The sequence below is a fragment of the Podarcis melisellensis genome (genome assembly GCF_964234715.1).
Source record: "Podarcis melisellensis genome assembly, chromosome: 2".
Lineage (NCBI taxonomy): Eukaryota > Metazoa > Chordata > Lepidosauria > Squamata > Lacertidae > Podarcis > Podarcis melisellensis.
The window spans coordinates 110,775,249-110,797,274 of NC_138529.1; the positions used below are offsets into that span (position 1 = coordinate 110,775,249).

At 51.5% G+C, this 22,026-nt stretch overlaps 1 protein-coding gene across 9 annotated transcripts in view; it reads right to left on the reverse strand.

Annotated features, from left to right (window-relative positions):
- Positions 1-22,026, reverse strand: part of BAG6 (BAG cochaperone 6) — a 38,497-nt gene that overhangs the window by 428 nt on the left and 16,043 nt on the right. For 7 of the 9 annotated variants that reach the window (XM_081901395.1, XM_081901397.1, XM_081901396.1 and 4 more), the window contains 20 exons: positions 20,624-20,698; positions 19,552-19,727; positions 19,163-19,292; positions 17,303-17,500; positions 16,866-17,142; positions 15,941-16,027; positions 15,707-15,814; positions 14,507-14,619; positions 14,330-14,414; positions 12,802-13,181; positions 11,118-11,451; positions 8,985-9,154; positions 8,824-8,877; positions 6,473-6,575; positions 6,255-6,379; positions 4,774-4,920; positions 3,533-3,592; positions 2,764-2,907; positions 2,540-2,647; positions 568-714 (listed from right to left, as the gene is read on the reverse strand). In XM_081901395.1, coding sequence (XP_081757521.1) covers positions 568-714; positions 2,540-2,647; positions 2,764-2,907; positions 3,533-3,592; positions 4,774-4,920; positions 6,255-6,379; positions 6,473-6,575; positions 8,824-8,877; positions 8,985-9,154; positions 11,118-11,451; positions 12,802-13,181; positions 14,330-14,414; positions 14,507-14,619; positions 15,707-15,814; positions 15,941-16,027; positions 16,866-17,142; positions 17,303-17,500; positions 19,163-19,292; positions 19,552-19,727; positions 20,624-20,698 — 3,021 coding nt within the window. Of the gene's footprint in view, positions 1-567; positions 715-2,539; positions 2,648-2,763; positions 2,908-3,532; positions 3,593-4,773; positions 4,921-6,254; positions 6,380-6,472; positions 6,636-6,979; positions 7,045-8,793; positions 8,878-8,984; positions 9,155-11,117; positions 11,452-12,801; positions 13,182-14,329; positions 14,415-14,506; positions 14,620-15,706; positions 15,815-15,940; positions 16,028-16,865; positions 17,143-17,302; positions 17,501-19,162; positions 19,293-19,551; positions 19,728-20,623; positions 20,699-22,026 lie in introns of those variants that run through there. The other 2 variants (XM_081901401.1, XR_014165823.1) reach the window with 2 other exon arrangements.

Consider the following 22,026-nt stretch of genomic DNA (forward strand, 5'->3'; position numbering starts at 1 on the left):
CTTTTCCCCCTCCAAAAATGAAGGGGAAATGTGTGTGTGTCCTATGGAGCGAATGCAGGCTCCTTGGTTTCAGTGATAGAAACGCTGAAGCCTGGAGAGTGAGAGGGGTCGGTGCGCACCAACCCCTCTCGCTCTCCAGGCTTCAGGCAGCTATCCGCAAGCCTTCGGAGTGCGCCCCCAGCCCCGCAAGCTCTGGGAGCGGTGGCAAGGCTGTGTGCAACCTTGCCACTGTTCCCAGGCCTGTTCTGGGGTCGGGGGAATCTCGGACTGCCCCCGCCCCAGCCCCGTGGCTAAAAACGAAGCCTCTCCGGCTGGAGAGGTTGCGTGCTGGTAAACAGGAAGCCAAGACAGCCAGCAGGATGTATCCCGCTCGCTGTCTTGGCTTCTTTGCTCTTTGGGGCGGGGGGGGATATTTTTTTTTCTTTATTTTCCCCCCCTAAAAACTAGGTGCACCCTATGGTCCGGTGTGCCCTATGGAGCGAAAAATACGGTAGGTGTCATACAGCCCCCATTGGGGTATAAAAGCAGAAACTAAGGCCTCACCCACCAACAGACCCCCGTCCTCACCTGCTGTCGGTAGCCCTCCTGCAGCGCTGGCTCTGCCAGATCTCTGCTCAGGCTCTCGGCGCTCGTCAGAGGTTTCACGCCTGCTACTTTGGCCGCTTTGTTGACTGCCTCGGACAGAAGGAGCTGGGGACCATCCCCCTGCATAGTCTTCCAAGAGAGGGAAGAGACAGGTTTAGGGTTCCACGCTTGCGATTAGGTGCTGGAGCGGCAGGTAAGCCGGAGCGGAACCTGTCTGCGCTATGCGATCAGCCAAAAAGCACAACAGAGATTCACACACAGACTTCCTTCATCAGTGGATCAACCCTGCTACACACACCCAAAGGATTAGGGGAAGTTCCCACAAGGCAACTCTCCCCAGCTCTGAAGCAAGGATGAATGAAAGCTCACATGACTAGAGGCCAGAACCAATAAGAGCCCTGCATCACTATTGTGAGTCTAGTTGTAAACATCCAGGTCTGGGATGTGCTGAAATTATGGAAGCAAGCGTTAGCCCTCGCTCAAAGTTGGGGTTTGAGAAAACCGACTTCCAAAACTTTTGCTTTTTTTCATTCGTCATGTCTACTAGAGGAAGAGAGGATTTTGCATCCTTATTAATGATACCATTTCCTTTCCATCATTTATTTACTCCTTGAATTTCTTTACTGCCCTTCCTCTGAGGATCACAGGGCAACATGAAAACCACAGAAAAATACGTAACACAGTAACATCATGAAAGAAGAAGTTAGAATTCCCAAGGGAAGGGACGTTGGGTGGGCATCACAAAGGGGAGAAGACTAAAAGGGAAAGAAGCGAGGAGTTTCTCAAAACAAAAACCAAGAACATCTGCAATGAACTGGGGACATGTCATGTCTCCCAAACCAGAAGGAGCTCAAGTCAGATTTAAATCTGCCTCCACTCTACACTTCCCATTGGTGAAAATTGTCCACCATAGTCAGAGCGAAAAATAAATATTTCTTTCCCCCCAGAAAATTCACCACCTCCATATCCCATCAAAACAAAAGAGGTTTAAAGACTGTCTCAAGGCAAATCTTTAAAAATGTAGTATAAACACCGACAACTGGGAAACACTGGCCTGCGAGCGCTCCAGTTGGAGAACAGCCTTTACCAAACGTGTCATTGGCTTTCAAGACACTCAAACACAGGACAAAAGGGGAAAACGTGCTAAAAGGAAGGCACGCTTGGCAAACCCTCACCATGATCAACTCCCACCCAGAAACCTATGTCCCCACTGTGGAAGGACGTGTGGATCCAGAATTGGCCTCCACAGTCACTTACAGACTCACTGTTAAGACTTTGTTAGTGGAAGACATGTTAGAATTCCTGCTCCATGACTGCAGTCATGGGATTGCTGCCTTTCACATGACGGTGTATGTTTTGACTCCACAAAGTGGGAAGTGACAGAGACAGGATGTTTGTGTTACTGTGTTCCATGAAGTGGGATTATTGTCCTTTGTTCTTTCTCTTTCTCTGATGCTAGAGAGAGAGGGAGCCATGTCGCAGCGCTCCGTGTGTGTTTATATGTAAATAAAGTAGATTAGCCCAAATGCTGAGTTGCTGAGGTCTGTCACGCAAGCTGTGAAGACTGCGGATCCCTAAGTGTACCAATGTCTGTTGCCATCGGTCGCTGTGATGTCCAGGCAGAAGAAAGCTTTTGAAGCTCCCGAACAAAAGACCAGGAGGGAGGGAACATGCCAGTCGGGTATGTGTCTCTGCCAGGGTCCTACTTGAGTGTAGGACAAGACAATCATACTCCGCTATGAGTGATCGCCAAAGAAGAAGATGATCCCATCAAGGGAAATGAAATCGTGGACTTGCAGAATTGGAAGGGACCCATAGGACCATCCAGTTCAGCCCTCTCCAATGCAGGAAGTGCTGCTTTAAGCCCCTGGGGTTGGCCACATGAGGAGAACCTGCTGTTTAAGAGAGGCTGGGCCGCCTTTGTCGTTTCCGTGGGGCAGAAGGGCCCTCTCACCTTGCGCCGCTTGGCCGGCATGCCGCTCAGGTAGGCGTCGCTGAGGGGGGGCTGCTGCTTCAGCTTGCGCTGGCTCTGGATGTCCTCCCGGATGATGGGCACCCACTCCTTGCAGACGAGGAGGAGGGAAGAGGAAAGCATTGAGGGACCCGTTAGCAACTCCAGAGAGTTCTTTCTCCCCGCCCTCCCCCGGTTGCCGCCCGCTTCCGCCCCAGACCACTCACAGGGGGCACGGCAGCTGCCCAGGGCTCTGCGTCGGGGGCGGGCGGCTCCCCTGGCTGCGGCTCCTCGTGCTCCGGCTCCCCGTGCTGCTGGGGCATCGCCTCCTCGGCCGTTGTGGCCGGGGCCGGGGACGCGGCGCTGTCTCGCTGCGAGGAAAGGGAGGAGAGAATGGGAGCAGGGCCCAAGCAGGGTGCGTCTGACAGGCATATATCCCCGGTGTTTCAGGCAGAAAAGGGGATTGGCCCAATAGGCAGCACTTCATAATAATTAAGTTTCTCCCCATATACCAGCAAGTTGCAAAAGGACAAGCCTCTGGTTCAGACACACACATTGAGCCTTGAAGGTCCGGGGAGTGGGGAGGCAGCCTTCCATCTGCTATATGGGAACACTTCTCATCTATCTCTCTGGGTTCTTACAAAGATCACTGGCAGCAGCGCATGCTAAGGGCTTTGTATATTATTTTATTTATATGCCACCCATCCAACTAGTTTTCTCCAGTCACTCTAGGCAGGAGCAAAAAGGCACAATAAAACACCAACTATTAATAACTTCCCTGTACAGGGCTGCCTTCAGATGTCTTCTAAAAGTCTCCTTGAGGGCGTTCCACAGGGCAGGTGCCACCACCGAGAAGGCCCTCTGCCTGGCTCCCTGTAACCTCACTTCTCACACTGAGGGAACCGCCAGAAGACGCTGGGAATCATACCCTCTCCCAGCTCCACAGCACCCTGACACATTCAAAGAAGCCTGGGGCTCCTGGCTCCCACTCCGTACCTGCAGGGTTTCAGAAGGCTGCTCTGCAGCCTGAAGCTCCATCGGCTCTTCTGGTACAGGCTAAAAGGATGGGAGAAGAGAGAGAGTGCATTCAGAGGCCTTGGTGGCGATACCCAGCACCCACAACAGAGTCACGGTCTCCCCACACGCCTCCCCTCTGATCTCCCAACAAACAAGTCCCACCGGGATGTGGGCCACAAAACAATCTGACCTGGCTCCTGGTGGCCCTACCAAATCTTAGCCAAAGGAAAAATGAAGAAGGCGAGAGAAACTGCAGACAGCACCCCGCAACTGCTCTCTCCTTGGGTTTTGCATGGAATGTCTCGGCTGTGCACTGGCCCCCGGTGGAGTACAGGGTCAGGTTTAAGGTGCTGGTTTTAAAGCCCTATGCGGCCTAGAACCCTCGTACCTACGGGACCGCCTCTCCTGGTATGCCCCATGGAGGACATTAAGGTCCACAGATGACAACACTTTGGAGGTCCTGAGCCGCAAGGTGGTCAGATTGGTCTCAGTAAGGGCCAGGGCGTTTTCAGTACTGGCCCTCACTTGGTGGAACGCTCTGTCACAAGAGACTAGGGCCCTGCAGGACTTGACATCTTTCCGCAGGGCCTGCAAGACCCTGACCTTTGGTTTGGACTCAGTCTGACCCTTATGTTTCCCTCCCCTTATGGTTTCGATTTATGGGCTACTATTAAAATGAGGCTGCATTTCAAATTGTGTTTTAACCCGTATTTTAATAAACTGGGTTTTGTTTGTTTCCCCCTAGGGTCGCGGGTGACGCTGTAGGTTAAACCACAGAATCCCTGCTGCGGGGTGCGCTCCCGCTGCTCGGTCCCAGCGCCTGCCAACCTAGCAGTTCGAAAGCACCTCCGGGTGCAAGTAGATAAATAGGGACCGCTTACCAGCGGGAAGGTAAACGGCGTTTCCGTGTGCGGCTCTGGCTCGCCAGATGCAGCTTTGTCACGCTGGCCACGTGACCCGGAAGTGTCTCCGGACAGCGCTGGCCCCTGGCCTCTTAAGTGAGATGGGCGCACAACCCCAGAGTCTGTCAAGACTGGCCCGTATGGGCAGGGGTACCTTTACCTTTACCTTTAATGGGGTTATGGGCCAAAATGCTCAACACTCGGGAGACCTGGTCCAGTGTCTCCTCCACAACAGAGGAGCCTCCAAAAAGGTACGGGAAACTAGGGTTTAGTGCCTGATTCCCCCCCTGCCTCTCTATCCGATTCCAGGAGTCTTACCTGTGGGGGGTCGCCCATCCTGCGGACATACTGTAGTATTTGATCCTCTGTGACGGGCATGTGCTCCAGGATGACCTGCAGCCGCATGCTCATCATGGTGGTGAGCCAGCTCACCAAGGAGGGGTTCATGTCTGCCGACATCCGCCTCTGCCGCCCAGGCGGGCCAAGAAAGAGAAAGAGACACAAGGATGTCAGGACCCCAAACTCCCATTCCAAGCCAGCAGCCCTCAGTGAACGAGACGGCATCGCAACCTCAAAATTAGCCAGGGCAACAAGTCCTTTGGGACAAGTTAAGTGAGTTGGCAATAAACAACTCACAAATTTAACTGTTTCAATGAAAAGAGTCATTAGGGCTGAAGAAAGTGGGAGACCAGCTGAGATCATCCATTTGTTTTCCTAAGGTACTTCATGACCAACACAACTCCGATACAGTGGTACCTCAGATTATGAACTTAATTCGTTCCAGAGGTCCGTTCTTAACCTGAGGTGCGCTTTCGCTAATGGGGACTCCCGCTGCCGCCGTGTGATTTCTGTTCTCATCCTGGGGCAAAGTTCTTAATCTGAGGTACTATTTCTGGGTTAGCAGAGCCTGTAACCCAAAATGTTTGTAACCCGCGGTACCACTGTACTGGATTAGCTGTACAGGCCCTGTGCAATACAGTGGTACCTCGAGTTAAGTACTTAATTCGTTCTGGAGGTCCGTTCTTAACCTGAAACTGTCCTTAACCTGAGGTACCACTTTAGCTAATGGGGCCTCCTGCTGCTGCCACGCCGCTGCTGCACAATTTCTGTTCTCATCCTGAAGCAAAGTTCTTAACCCGAGGTACTATTTCTGGGTTAGCAGAGTCTGTAACCTGAAGTGTCTGTAACCTGAAGCGTCCGTAACCCGAGTTACCACTCTACAGAACAAAGTATGCTGGACTCTGGCTGAGGAGACTGGGATTGTTACCTATAATCCCCACTCAGTTACAAAGCACACCGGTGAGACTCTGATTCAGCTGCTCCCTGCCAGGCCAGCCGACCTTATGAGATAAATTGGGGTGGCTGACTTCCATACTTCATTCAACCGATTTGGTTCTCCAATTTTTCTGTACTATTTTTAACAAGATTATCATTGGGCAGACATTAAAGAAGGGTTAAACAGACGCACTTTGAACAGTGAAGGGCTTTATAGGGCCTTCCATTCACCAGCAGCACAGTGCAGATGCTAGTTCCTTGACCATGTTTCAAACACCCAATTTCAATCGTCTCACCCCTGGGCACATCCATATTAACTTATGCTTGCAGAATTCCAAACAGGACTTCCAGCACGCAGCTCTGCCCATGCGATCCCGACGCTGTTGTTGGGGGACGCCACAACTCGCGGGCTTCCTTTTCTCGCAACTCTTCCGTTGGCTCTAGTACCTCCCCAAAACTGCCCTGCATCAGCCCTACATCCCCTGAAGATGGGGAACGTCAGCGGAGCACAACTCATCACTCACAATGCGGTCGTTGATGACAGCAGTCAGGGCTCCCTGCTCCCCGCGCAAGCAGTAGAGGTTCAGCGCCAGGCACTCGAACAGGCCCTGGTTGCACAGCTCCAGCAGCCGATACCCAAAGGTATTATCTGGAAAGAGAAAGGAGATGGATGCTGGAGGGGGGGCCAGGAGGAGAGGCAGCCCCCTCCAGAAAGCTCGCGGAACTCAGCCCACTCCCTTACCAGTGCAATGGAGGATGTGCATTGCAATGCGGTTGAATTGTTCCTGCAGGAACTCCAGGTTGGTGCGGGTGATGTCAACGCCATCTTGAACTCGGACGGAGGCCTAGGGGGGAAATGGGAGGCATCAGAGACGAGGGGGAAGGGGGAAGTCGGGGCTATATAGCTTTTGGGCAGAAAGGTAAAGGTAAAGGGACCCCTGACCATTAGGTCCAGTCATGGCCGACTCTGGGGTTGCGGCGCTCATCACGCTTTATTGGCCAAAGGAGCCGGCATACAGCTTCCGGGTCATGTGGCCAGCATGACTAAGCCGCTTCTGGCGAACCAGAGCAGCGCACGGAAACGCCGTTTACCTTCCCGCCGGAGCGGTACCTATCTATCTACTTTCACTTTGTGCTTTCGAAGTGCTAGGTTGGCAGGAGCAGGGACCGAGCAACGGGAGCTCACCCCGTCGTGGGAATTCGAACCGCCGACTTTCTGATCAGCAAGTCCTAGGCTCTGTGGTTTAACCCTGCATCTGTTCTTGTCACATGTTGGCTGCCTACCATTGTGGAGGCTAGACCAGGGTCAGCAAACTTTTTCAGCAGGGGGCCGGTCCACTGTCCCTCAGACCATGTTGTGGGCTGGACTATATTTTGGAAAAAATAATGAACAAATTCCTATGCCCCATGAATAACCCAGAGATGCATTTTAAATCAAAGCACACCTTCTACTCTTGTAAAAACGCCAGGCAGGCCCCACAAATAACCCAGAGGTGCATTTTAAATAAAAGGACACATTCTACTCATGTAAAAACACGCTGATTCCCAGACCGTCCGTGGGCCGGATTTAGAAGGCGATTGGACTGGATCTGGCACCCGGGCCTTAGGTTGCCTACCCATGGACTAGACATTTTCAGATCAAACTATTAACCAAAAACAAAAACCTCAGGGAGGAACTCAATCTCCCGCTTTGACAATTGTTCTGTTAGTGCAGGGTTTCCCAAACCTGAGTTTCTGCTGCTTTGGAGTACAATTCCCATAATCCCTGACCACCACTGGTCCTGCTAGCTAGGGATGCTGGGAGTTGTACTCCAAAAACAGTTGGAGACCCAAGTTTGGGAAAACCTGCATCAGTGCAAGAATTTCAGCTTGACAATTGGAATGATCCCCTCTCTTGTCCATCCACCTGGTGCAGGTCTGGGGCTTTGCCACACAAAAACAGCAGTAATCAATACTATGGTCAAAGAGACAGACAAGGAATACCTAGCAAAACTTGAGACAAAGTTATGTTTTGTTTTCCCCACAGAAGACCCAACCTAACCCATCAGAGGTGGGGAAGATCTGGAGGGTAGAATGACTCCTTTCCCTAGAGAAGGAGGCAAAATTTTGAAGACCCTGTGATGGCAAGAAATACAAATGCTGGAAATGTAAAGAAAAAGAAGGAACCTTTCATCAGTTGTGGGGTATGTAAAGTAATTAAAAATTTCTGGGAGATGACTTACAAAAAAATGTTTAAAATAACTTTTGTTAAAAAAAACCAGCAGCTTTTTTATTAGGAATTATAGGTACCGAGATACCAAAGGACCAGAAAATACTGTTCATTTATGCGACAACAGCTGCACAGATACTACTAGCCCAGAGATGGAAGGAAGAGACAACCCTGACCAGAGAAGAAGGGCAAACCAAGTTGATGGGACTATGCCGAAATGGCAAAATTAACTGGGAAGCTCAGAAATCAAATAGACAATAACTTATAAAAAGAATGGGAAAAGTTTATAATTGATTTACGATACCATTGTAAGCGGGTTAAAACACTGGCAGAATTTTAACCACACTTGGAATGTAACGGAAAGTTATGTATAATTTAGAAGGATAAAAATTTGGGTAAGTGTTGATATGCAGTTGGAAATTTTACCATTAGGACCCACGGAAGGGATGGGGAGAAGTCAGGAGATTCAGAGCAATCTCGATATTTGGATTCTGAATTGGTTTTTGTTGTACAGTGGTACCTCGGGTTAAGTACTTAATTCGTTCCAGAGGTCCGTTCTTAACCTGAAACTGTTCTTAACCTGAGGTACCACTTTAGCGAATGGGGCCTCCTTTCTCTTCTCATACCGAAGCAAAGTTCTTAAACCGAGGTACTATTTCTGGGTTAGCGGAGTCTGTGACCTGAAGCGTATGTAATCCGAGGTACCACTGTACTTTTATATTTTTGAAAATCAAATAATAAAATTATTTTAAAAAGAAAATAAATACAAATGCTGTCTCGGGTACCATCTAATCATTTCAGTAACCAAGATGCCTGAGCCCATCTAAATCCTGCCCCAAGTCTCCACAGCCCACAAACACCTCGCAGGAGGAAGTGGAACTTACAAAACTCTCGCGAATGTACTCCTCCAACCCGTTGATCAAATTGTATGTGGCCATCTGGAAAAGCCGGAAGAGAGAGGGAACTGTTAGCAAGCACCACAGGAATGGACTCAAGAGGGGAAGGAGGGGAGGTTGCACCTGGAACTAGGGGCGGGTCCACTCACCCGAACGTTGCGCTCAGTGGGCTCCTGGCCATGCAGGTACTCCTCCCGGAAGAAGCGGCTGAGCTGGGGCTGGATCCGCTGGAGGGGCTGGAACTGCCCGTGCAGCAGCATCACCATGTCGACCATGGAGAAGTTCTGGCAGATGAGGGAGAGCAGATCTCCAAAGAAGCCTAGAAAAGAGGGACACAAACCTTGGAAGCTGACCCTCTGCTTAACCCGAATGGGACGGGAGGACGCAGCAGTGGATGGAAACCCCGGGAGAAAGAGAGAACAGAAGGCGATATTAACAACTCCCTTGCCCTGCCCTGGGATTTCCCCAGGGAGAAAGAGCCTCACGGCACTTCTGCCCGGCTGGAGGGAAAGGAGCAATGTCAGCTGGGAGAGGAAGTCCTTCTAGCAAAAGACGCCTCTATGGGCTATTGCTGGCAAGGAGCTCAGGCAGGAGAGTGGCCAAGAGGCAGAGCTGCAACCCAGCTTGTCCCGTTTCAGCCAGGAGCTTGTTCTCAGTCAGCCTAAGGCAGGGGTCAGCAAACGTTTTCAGCAGGGGGCCAGCTCACTGTCCCTCAGACCTCGTGGGGGGCCAGACTATATTTTTTGGGGGGAAGAAAGAACGAATTCCTATGCCCCACAAATAACCCAGAGATGCATTTTAAATAAAAGCACACCTTCTACTCATGTAAAAACACACTGATTCCCCGACCGTCCACGGGGCGGATTGAGAAGGCGATTGGGCCAGATCTGGCCCCCGGGCCTTAGTTTGCATACCGCAGGGCCTAAGGCAAGAAATTATCCCTTTGCCTCATGATGAAGCATAGCTGCCATGCAGAGCAACACAGAGAGAGGAACTGAAACTGAAAAAGAAATCCGCCCCCCTCCTCCTTGGGCAACGGTGGCAGACCAGGGCCCCAAAGTCCAGACCAGTGTTTCCCATCATCCTGAGCGAGCAAGACCAGTGGTCAGAGATGATGGGAATAGTAGTCCAAAAACAGCCGGAGAACCAAGTTTGGGAAACGCTGGTCCAGACTGTGGGAAGTTGTGGGTGACGGATATCCAAGAAAAAGGAGGAGCAAGGTTTGCAAGGGGTTCTAGAGAGGGTAGTGACCGGAGAGATCAAAAAGGTCAGCCTGCCTCTCCCAACTGGGGCAACCAAGACCCCAGAAAACAGGAGGAGACTTTGAATTAGTCAGGGGGCAGAAGGCAGCCTTCTCCAAACCAGTACGTTTCTGAGCACTATTCAAAGTGCTGGTGCTGACCTTTAAAGCCCTAAATGGCCACCGCCCAGTATACCTGAAGGAGCGTCTCCTCCCCCATCGTTCAGCCCGAAAGCATTGGTTGTCAAACCATTCTATAGTTATGTTAGGGGGAGAATAGGGGGCACCTAGCAACTCTCAGCACCCTGAAGGAGCTTCTACACCCCCATTGTTCAGCCCAGACACTGAGGTCCAGCTCCAAGGGCCTTCTGGCAGTTCCCTCATTGCGAGAAATGAGGTTACAGGGAACCAGGCAGAGGGCCTTCTCGGTAGTGGCACCCGCCCTGTGGAATACCCTCCCATCAGATGTCAAGGAAATAAACACTATCTGACTTTTAGAAGACATCTGAAGCCATCTGAAGGCTGTTTCGGGAAGCTTTGATGGCCTACTGTATTTTAATATTTTGTTGGAAGCTTCCCAGAGTGGCTGGGGAAACCCAGCCAGATGGGTAGGGTATAAACAATAAATTATTTTTTGTTTTCTCTTTTTATGATGTATGCTCTATTTTTTGCGTATCTTTGTTATCTTTGTTTTCTCTTTTTATGATGTATGCTTTTCTATGTTTTTTTTGTAAAACTTTAATAAATGTCTTATAAAAAAAATAAACAATAAATTATTTTTATTTGGTTTTCAACATCATGATATATCACCAGCTAAACACTGAGGTATATATCACGATGTCTGTAATAAGGATGGAGCTATGTAGAGGCTCTGGCTGGCTTCATGGTTTTCCCTGCTTTGTGATTTTTGCACACAATTGATTGCCAGGTCCAAAATTAGGAAGCCAATAGCACAATATGGACTTCAAACCAATTGTTGTTGTTATTATTAACCGGCAGCCCCCCCCCAGTGCAAGGGGGGCACACCCAAGACCTTCCTTACCCAGGGCCCCTTCTGTGCCTGGCTCAAAGATGTTGCTGGTGCCGCTCAGGCGCTGGATGAAGTCCGCGATGCTCTCGGTGCTGCCCTGCTGGGCGCTGAGCGACCCCATCATGGACGACAGCACCCCTTGCACCACGCTGGTGAAGAATTCGGGCGGCAGGGAGTCTGCCGAGGCGCCGCCACGGACGTTGCTGCTCCCGCCCCCCAAAGGCGGCTCCATGCCGCTCTGGGGAGCCGAGGGCGGGGGAGGAGGCGGTGGCGGGGAGGCCGCTGGCTGCGGGGGAGGCGGGGCCTGCTCCGGAGGGTGGGGAGGAGCCGCCCCCATCTGCGTCGCCTGCGGAGAGAAGGGGGGGGGGAGTGAGGCTGGGGAAAACGCATGCAGATGCAGGTCACAGTGAAGGCAGGGATGGGCCAAAAGATGGCAGGTCTCTGGGTGACACGAAGCACATCAAGCAAGGGCTTTGGATAAAGGTGAAGGTAAAGGGACCCCTGACCATTAGGTCCAGTCCCAGACAACTCTGGGGTTGCGGCGCTCATCTCGCTTTACTGGCCGAGGGAGCCAGCGTACAGCTTCCGGGTCAAGGGGCCAGCATGACTAAGCCGCTTCTGGCGAACCAGAGCTGCGCACGGAAATGCCGTTTCCCTTCCCGCCGGAGTGGTACCTATTTATCTACTTGCACTTTGACGTGCTTTCGAACTGCTAGGTTGGCAGGAGCAGGGACCGAGCGACAGGAGCTCACCCCGTCGCGGAGATTCGAACCGCCGACCTTCTGATCGGCAAGTCCTAGGCTCTGTGGTTTAACCCACAGCACCACCCGCCAGCCTTTAAAGGATATACAATTTTCAAGTATCTCAAGGGCTGTCACATGGAAGAGGGAGAAAGCTTAGTTTTCTCCTGCTCTGGAGGGTAGGAATCGAACCGAGGGCTTCAAGTTACAAGGAAGGAAGCTCCGACTAAACGTCAGGAGAAAATTTCCGACAGCTCTTGCTGTCGGATACTGGAGCAGTCTCCCTCAGGAGTTTGTGGGCTCTCCTTCCTTGGAGGTTTTTAAGCAGAGGTTGAATGGCCATCTGTCAGGGTTGCTTTAGCTGAGATTCCTGCATTGCCGGACTTGATGAACTTTGGGGTTCCTTCCAATTCTATGACTTTGCTCCCCTAAATTACACAGCTTAAATGGGCGCTGGGGGTAACTTGGAGCAGATTTTCGTGCAGAAGGACCGGGTTTGGCTCCGTTTAAAAATGCCACGCACTTTTATTATGGTTGTGAACCGCTTCAAGGCTTTTTCTAGCGGGGAGCGATATATGGATTCAACAGACAGAACCCAAAACCCAGTACAGTGGTACCTCGGGTTAAGAACTTAATTTGTTCCTGAGGTCCGTTCTTAACCTGAAACTGTTCTTAACCTGAGGTACCACTTTAGCTAATGGGGCCTCCCGCTGCTGCCACACAATTTCTGTTCTCATCCTGAGTTCTTAACCTGAGGTATTATTTCTGGGTTAGTGGAGTCTGTAACCAGAAGCATCTGTAACCCAAGGTACCACTGTATCTCCTGAAAGTATGCCGGCAGACCCTTCCTCCCCTGAGAGGAAAGATGGAAGAGGGGCTGATATGCTGCCACCACCACCCACCCCCTGCTGAAACCGCCACTCCGGGGAATGAAGCGAGGCTGGAACCAAGCTTACCTGGAGGAAGTCTGTCATGCCTTGCAGGAAAGCCGGGACGCCAGGCATTGCCACGGTGATGGTGGGGGAACCCAGGCCGGCCACACCGGCCATGCTGGAGCCGGCTGCCCCCAGGATGTTCCCCAGCAGCTGAGAGAACTGGAGCTCCGCGGCGGCCGCCGTCGGGGGCTGGCCGGAGGGGATGGGCCCTCCCGGAGCACTGGCCGAGCTGCCCCCTGCAGCGGTGGTGGCGGTGTTGGTGGTGCCAGCGCTGGCCGAGGCTGTGGGAGGGGAGGCAGAATTGCTGGTGCTGAAGGTGGCTTGGGCGCTGACAGAGGAAGAGGTGGAGGAGGAGGAGGAGGAGGAGGACGAAGAAGAAGGTGAAGTCCCGCTGCCCTGAGCTAGGAAGGAAAAACGAAGAGGTCTGCTACGTCAGTGACCAGGCAAGGGCACGGGAGCATTTGAGAAAGAGGAAGACAGATCCATCACAGACTCCTGATTTTAAAGGTTTCCTTCCGGCTAACTTGCCTGGACCACACACCAACCACAGCTGGAGTGCTCTATCTGTTTTCCAAAACAGGGTGGAGGGAAGCCAAACCCATGTGTTTAGGCCTACAGAGACCACACCATCTCACAGCAGAAACAGCCAGGATTCACAAGTGCCAAGGCTGCCCTTATGCTACATAGGGCTTTCAGGAACAGAGAACAAGTAGGGAATGTCTACTTTTCTTAAAGAGAAAGAATGCAAATCTATGCTTGGAAGCGCGTAGGAAACCTTGCCTAATCATGGAAACCAGAGGAGCTGAACACGGCTTACGGGAACTGGAGGCGGGGCTCTCCCCATCAGATTTTTCTCCTACACACAGTTTTTTAATTAGTTTGTAAAAAAACTAGTGAGGCTTTGAAAAAGGCACTTGGGCAGAAGCCTGTGGGGAAAATTAAATAGCAAAACACTCATCCTTTCCAACACCCTTGAGATACATTTTTCTTTTTTCCTCTCCTCCCAATTACCAGCTAAAACAGAATTATGGAAGTGTCTGAATTGCTGAATTTATATAGGTTGCAGAATTCAGCATTTTTTGTTTCAGAATTTAAATTTTCATAGCCTGAAGAACACATGGTCCTTAGCTATTGCTCTTGGGTCTGAAATTTGCAATTACCAGCACATCTTGAAATCACTGTTTGCATGTATTTTTTATTTATGAATAGATGTATTTATTGTTGCCACCAATAAACAGTCTGAAAGAGTTTGAAATCTTAATATAGGATTGAACAATGAAAATAACCAAAACAGCGCTGTTTGCATGCAAACCTCCATTGGACAAAGTCAGCACCCTGCCCTCTCTCTCTCTCTCTCTCATTCTCTCTGTGTCACACACAATCCCCTATGCCATTAACCATTCCAGAAGAAGAGTTATGTACTGATGAGGTCCGACTGCCATTAAGTGATCACTGCAAGACGACCCACCCACAAGTTTCCATTCCAAACACTACAAAAACGTCACCCCGCACTTCCCTACCCCCCTTCCCTCTGCCTCTTGCCACCTACCAACTATAACCGGCTGCATGAGGAGCTGCCCCACCAGCCCGCTGATCATCTGGGCCAAGGAAGCATTCCCCCCGAGGCCAGGGCCCTGCAAGAGAGAAAGAGATTCGGTAGAAGACGGCCGACGGGGAACAGAGATCCCCTCTTGGAAAAGATGCTCCCCTCTGCCCTGGTCCTCACCCCTTGTCCCGGTGCCTGGGGTGACCCAGGGTGTGTGGGCCGCACAGACGGAGCAGAGGGCCTGGCGATCACGACACGCGTCGGAGCCGACTGGAAACTGGGGACCTGCTGGCCTAGGGAACAGGAAAAGGCAGGTAGAAGTCCGCCCCGTTGAAAATCCGGGCCCTAGAGCTGCTGCCACTCAAGTGTATTCAATAAACACACAAGACGTAACCGGCTGTACTTTTGAATAAATAAGGTATAATATTCACTGCATCAAATTGTAGAATTCAACGGAAGTTCAAGCATAAGATCCATACATGTATAATAAGTATCTATTCCACCTGTCTGCTCATAGAGTCCAATAATCCACACGAAGGGCTGTTACAGTTCCACATAAAGATTTTAGCCACACTGGGAGCACGTTTCGAGCCCATAGCTACACCTTGTTTTTGAATCAAGTACTTCAAACCAAACCTAAAGAAATGATTCGACAGAACTAAGTCTAGAATCTCCATTAAAAAATGCACTGGTAGTAAAATGAAAATCAGATAGGTGGGACTTGGGGAAGCACACTTATCAATGTTTAGGAAAACAAGGCTATGACAATAATTTGTATTGTTTGTTTTTCTGTTTGTGTTCTTTATTTGTGTTATAAAATGAATAAAAAATTTGGGGGGGGGGAAATAAAAATAAAAAATGCACTGGTGGAGAAGACCGATTATGATCAACTAGCAATTCTTGGATTAGAGATTTTACTGTGTCCAAATGTACATTAGTGTATAAAGACACATCCCATGTAGCAATTACCGTATTTTTTGCTCTATAAGACTCACTTTTTCCCTCCTAAAAAGTAAGGGGAAATGTGTGTGCGTCTTATGGAGTGAATGCAGGCTGCGCAGCTATCCCAGAAGCCAGAATAGCAAGAGGGATTGCTGCTTTCACTGCGCAGCGATCCCTCTTGCTGTTCTGGCTTCTGAGATTCAGAATATTTTTTTTCTTGTTTTCCTCGTCTTTTAGAGCGAAAAAAATGGTATACTATGGCAGTGACATGTAAATTTTTGATGAGGGTCAAGGGCTTTGATGGGCCAGCGATCTGGTTCAGACTACAGCAGCTTCCTGCGTACTGACGACAACACGGAAGGGGAGGGAAAGAATCAACCGTTCCCACCCCCAAAACAGGCTCCTCCGCTGTGTTTCAGCGCCCTCCCGTGCCGTTACCTGTCGCCGCTGATGCAGCCGCTGCCATGGCCTGCTGGGTGATCTGATGGGCGACAGCCTGCATAAACTCTGGCGGGAGGCTGGGGAGCGGCATGTGAGCAGTGCCACCTTGGGGGGGGGGGAGAGAACACAAAAAAAACACAGGGCAGGCTCAACCGACAGCCCACAGCCACGATGTGCAATCTCATACAAACCCCTCTCTCTCCCCCCCCAGCTTCCGTTCTCCCTCCTTACCCATTCCTTGGGGATGCCCAGGGGGTCCGGCGGGTCCTGTGGGTGGCACTCCGGCTGAGCCGCCCCCACCCATCGGGGAACCTGAGTCTGGAAGGATGAGAGAGGCAAGCAGAACTTAAAATGGCAACAAGTGTCACAGACTCCCCCGCCTCCTCCCAGAGAAACTGAACGGCGCAGGATCCCACATGTGAACCTATGCTGTGTGTGTGTGTCAGCTTTGTTAGGAGAGATCTGCGGCACTGCGGCATCGCTCCCCCTTGAGTCCCCACTTTCTCTCTTCTTCTGCTCCCCCTTTTCTCCTGGGTTCTTTCCCTCCTTGCTACCTACGCAGAACTCAGCCAATCAGAGACCTCTGGGCCTAGCCCCACCCCACCCCAGGCCAGAAGACTACGCTGGAAGGCCCTGGGCACTCTTCTAAACCTGGGCAACTTTAAAGGTAAAGGGACCCTTGGCCATTAGGTCCAGTCGTGGCTGACTCTGGGGTTGTGGCGTTCATCTCACTTTACTGGCCGAGGGAGCCGGCGTACAGCTTCCAGGTCATGTGGCCAGCATGACTAAGCCGCTTCTGGCGAACCAGAGCAGCGCAGGGAAATGCCGTTTCCCTTCCCGCCAGAGCAGTACCTATTTATCTACTTGCACTTGGGCACCTTTAGGGAAGCTTTGAATGTTTAACAGGTTAGTGTATTTTAATATTCTATTGGAAGCCGCCCAGAGTGGCTGGGAAAACCCAGCCAGATGGGCAGAATATAAATAATAAATTATTATTATTATCATTACAAATGACCTGATAAGCCAATGCCAGAAAGGAGCCAGCATACCCCAGAAAAAGAAAGGCTCTTTGCCCTCCCCCCCTTCTCCAGGGCCCCACAATCCGTCTCTCTCCCCCCCTTTCGGCTCCCCAAGAAGGAACCTGGGCAGCGCTTACCCTGTATGTTCATGTGCATCATGACCACCGGTTCGACCGTCTGGTGAGAGATGCGGATCACGCGGGGGTGGCCTGTCTGGGAGGCCTGAGTCTGAGTCGGGGTGACCACCGGGGAAGACGAAGGAGGCGGCCCTTCGGATGGCTGCCCGGCCTCGACGGGGCTGGAAGTGCGGGGCTGGGCGGCGGGGGCAGCCGGGGAAGCAGCGGAGCCTTCTGAGCCGGCCGGGGCCCCACGAGCGCCGTTGCCTGTCATGGTGACTGTGGTTCCAACGTTGATCTGGAAGAGAGAGTGAGAGAGCAGGCTGCAGGGGCCGCTGCTCCTTTCCGTTCTCCCTCACTGAGCTGGCCAGCCTGCAGCGGATGCCTCAACCAGAGAAGGCAAAAGCGCAGCTGCCGCCGCCACCAACCGCCCAGCCACAAGCAGGGAGGGCACTCACCTGGATTGGAATGGCAGCCTGCTGCAGCACCATGGGGGCTGTGTAGTGGGACATGGGCCGCACCACGTGGAGGTGGCGGGGGGCGCTGCAGGAGAGGTTGCAGCGCAGGTCGGAGAGCGCCACAAAGGTGTTCCCCAGGAGGCGCAGAGACTCCCCCACCAGGTTGATGATGCGCTGGTCCTCTTCGCGGCCCTCCGTCTGCCAAACGCAAAAGGAAGTAGAAAGTGAGCGGCCACAGGCTTCGGATTCCAGCAGGAGCGGCACCAGCAAGTCTCCGCCAACCCCATCTACACCCAGGCTGAATCCCACCTCCCAGCTGAAACCTTTCCTGGCTGCTAAGTGCACTACAGAGGGCAGGACAGGAACGCCTTGTAATATACCGTATTTTTCGCTCTATAAGACGCACTTTTCCCCTCCTAAAAAGTAAGGGGAAATGTTTGTGTGTCTTATGGAGCAAATGCAGGCGGGAGGCTCTGCTCAGCGCTCCCTTTAAAGAGCTGCGTGGAGCGTGTGTGCAGCTCTTCGGGACTTTTCCCCAAGGAGGGAGAAGGGCAGCCCTCTTTAAAGAGAGCGCAGCTCTTGGGGGAGCCTTAGCCACGCGCAGCCTCTCCTGGGCAGGGGATGAAGGCTCCTCTTGCCCGGGAGAGGCTACGCGCGGCTAAACAAGAAGCCAGGACAGCGAGTGGGATTGCAGCGATCCCGCTGGCTGTCCTGGCTTCGGGTTTAGTCGCGCGAAGCCTCCGCAGTGCACGGGGAGCCTTCGTCCCCGTGCCCTGCGGAGGCTTCGCACGGCTATCCCTGGCTTTTGCGGGAGGTGGGGGAAGGGACAGAATGCACGGCTCTTGCGGGAGGTGGGGGGAAAGCCAGTAGGCTTACTTTTACTAAAGCCAGGAGGGCAAGAGGGATCGGTGCGCACCCATCCCCGCTTGCCCTCCTGGCTTCATGGATAGCCCCGCAAAGCCTCCTGAGCAAAGATGGAGGAGCGTTCCCTCTTAGCTCAGGAAGCTTTGCGTTGCTTTCTTATTTCTTGTTTTCCTCCCCTAAAAACTAGGTGCATCATATGGTCCAGTGCGTCTAATGGAGCAAAAAATACGGTAACAGGCTAGAAGGAAAACAGGAAGTGGGGCAGGTAGAGGCTAACAAGGAACAGAGCTCAGCTTTCGAGAAGGGCACCTTAAAAACGACCAGGACAGTGGTCTGGTGAATGGGGTGCAAGGACCTAACTCTGCAGCGCTGCTGAAGCAAACCAGGTGCGAAACTGGCTGGTTCTCTAATTAGGAGCCCCCTGGGAGCCCCATGCAAGAATGGTCACCAGTGGGGCCGGGTGGCTCCCTCCTGGAACAGTGGCGGAAAGCCCCAGGCACTCTGATGCAGTGAAGCTGGCTTGCTGTTGTCTTCACTTCTGAGATCTACACAGCAAGGCACAGCGCAGCACACCAAGCTAGCCGCCTCCCCCACTACTCGCTCCCCTTCCCAACAAACAAGACTGTCCAAGAAACATATCAAAGATAATCGTCCATTGTCTCAACCGCAGGGATAGGGGACGAGCAAACCAAACACTTGCCAAAATTCGGCCCCAGAACTTCCTCTGGGTCCAGCCCAGAAATATACAAATCGCCCTAACATTTCTCAACAAGCCTCCACCGGTCAGGATCTAGAAGACAAGCAGCTACCAAACACTGATCCCCAGACAGGTGTGAGTCCCAGGATTTGCCGTATGAGTAACACACTGCACAGAAAACAAAGTGTTGGGGGGCAGGGGGGGACATACCCAACCCCCCACGAGAAAACAGAATGAGATTCCGATCACTGCTCCCTGATCTGGGATGCCGCGACGCACACCTCCGAGTTCGCCCTTACGTTATTGTTGTAGTCTGCGGTGCTGGCCGTTCCAAGGATCTCCTCGTATCTCTGGAGGAAGGGCTGAAGCCTGCTCTCCACCCCGCGGAGCTCCCCTAAGACCTCCACGTACTCGCCTGGGGACGGGTGGCTGTGGGGAAGAGAGAAAAGGTGCTCAGATGATGCTCAGGCCTCCTCGATGGTGATCACCTGGCAGAAGCAACAAGGCCTCCCTTCTGAGCTCACCCATCTACTCCACTCCACCCTCCCCTTTTGCACCAGCCACTCTCTTGTTTTGGTGACCCCGTCCACCACCAACACGCAGCAGCAGCTCCCCCCTTTGAATGCCAGGCCACAGAAGCCAGCCGGGACCCCATTCGCCCTCCCTGCCCCGTATGCCAGCTGCTCACTTGGGCGCAGCAGCCTCAGCGGTAGGGGGCGGCTCTGCCCCCGATGGGGGCGTCTCCTCAGCTGGTGTGGGCTCACTGGGAGGCTCAGACTCGGCTCCCTCCATGGGCTCCCGTTCGGTGGGGCTGGCAGATGCCGTCTCCTCAGGTCCCGATGCAACTTGGCCATTGGTGCGGCCCTAAGAAAAGGAGGAGCACGGGAGGAAAATGTATTCCTTTACGCAACAGCAGCGGCCAGAATATTGATCGCAAAGAATTGGAAGGGGGAGAAAATACTATCATTATTAGAATGGCAAAGCAAGCTCTGTGAGTTTGTGGAAATGGCAAAATTGACGGGAATCGTTAGAGGCCATTCAAATCAGAGAATAATTAAAGAGTGGGATGGAGCGAAGGAATACATGAAAAAATATGGTTCCGGAACTGGAATGTTAGTAGATAATGTGTAAAACGTGCAGGGGTAAGCAAGGAAATAATAAAAGAATCAACTGAATAATTATTAAACTACAACAACACAAGAAGATGGAAGAAATGAAAAGAAATACTGAGATCACGGATGGGTGAAGGGGAGTGGGGGGTATAGGGGAATTTATAAACATTTCTAATATAATATTTCTAATTACGTTGCATTTCTAATTTACGTTGCAAAGGGAAGTCTATAGCAATTAGGTATATTTTAATCTAGTCAACTATGTAATAGGCTTATGTTACAAAACGAATATGGATTTTGAATTTGATGTTTGTAATTCTTTTTTGGTTTTGGAATAAGGTTAAAAAAAAGAAAAGAAAAGGAGGAGCACGTGGCGGCTGAAGCCCAGAAGGAGGTGTCCCTGCCCCACTTCTAAGTTGTTGCTATTATTATTATTAATTCAAGTTATATACCGCCATTTGTCAAAAGATCCCAGGGAGGTGTACATTAAAAACACATTACAAAGCACAATAATAAAAGCATAACAACAGATAATAATAAAATAAGTAGATTAACAACTGCCTCTCCCCCAAGCTTTAACAGGCCATTGGTATATTCCTGTCTGCATACACCCCTCCCGCCGCAAAAAGGTTTCAAAGGCCGGCTCACCTCTAGTCGGTTCAGAATGCCCTGGACGTCCCGCAGCATATGCTGAGCCATAACAAGGCGGACTCGAGGCTCGCTCTGGAACGAGAGGAGAGGAGAGGGGACCCCAATCAAACAAAGGGCCTCACCTTGCCAGAGTCCCTTTCCCCCACGTCTCTGAATCAGAACCATAATCCCCCTCCAGCCCCCTTACAGAGCTCATGCCATAAAGGAAAACAGGCTCATTTAAGACCAAATGCCATGCCCCTCCTATTCCATCTTCTGCTCAAAGCAAAAAAAAAAGGGGGGTGAACTCAGAGGGCCAGACCAAAACAGGGTTCAAGAGCCAGAATGTGTGTAGTCTTCAGATTGGATTCACCCAACCTACACCCTGCTTTCCCCAAACTGCCACCCTCCTGAACCTCAGAGATCCCCTTCATAGAACAGAGTGAGAGGTGTCTTAGGTCCCAACCAGGCCCAATATTGCCTAGTCTGACCAGAATTAAATCTCCTTGGTGTCTCAGCAAGAGGATCTTGCACATTATCTGCTTCCTGGGCCTTGTAACTCAGGGATGGGGAACCTCTGGCCCTCCAGTGTTACTGGACCACAACTCCTCTCACCCCTGACCACTGGACAGGCTGGCTAGGGCTAATGGAGCTGGGGTTCAACAACACCTGGAAGGCCACCAGCTCTGTCCTAACACGTGATGCCATGAAACTGGAAAGTTCTGCGTGCCAAGGAGATGCTCTAACAGTCAGCTGCAGCCCATTCCCGTGCCAGCAACTGCCAAGTCTAACTTCAGGGATAGGCAACGCTGCTAGCAATGTCGTGGGAGGGCCAGCGCTTTCTCAGCGGTGATGCTGGCCCTTTGAAATCCTTCCCCTAGAGACAAGCCTTTAGGAAGCCCATAAATGAGCTTTATCTTCTTTTCTTGCAACAGGCACCTGAAATGTGTTTTCTTCAACACAGAAGCAATTCATGACCATTCATTCTTTGTTTCTTTTTGCTGCAGTTTTAACTTCATGGTCCGAACGACAGCGACAGGCACACAGTGGTTTCAGTAGCATTATGCAGATTTTAGGCAGGGGTTGCTGATGTTGTTTTGGTAACAGCAATATTTAAAGACTTAAAACGCCCTCGGAAGTTCATTTTGCGATTCTCCTGGGAGTCACCGCAAACGGGCCGCCAAGAGCATTGAACCCACAGATTTGGGACACCATCCTTTGGATGTGCTGCCAGTGGAAACGTCTACGGAAAAGAGATGGTGGGAGCCAGGCGGCTGAATGGCCTTCACACAGGAAAATATCCCTGATAGAGGAAGCCCCAGACTGTCTCATGACTAGTGAAGTAAGAACCACAGATTTCAAACATGAATTTAGCAAGAGTCATGCTCTGGAGTCCTGCTGGGCTCTTGTGAGATGCTGAG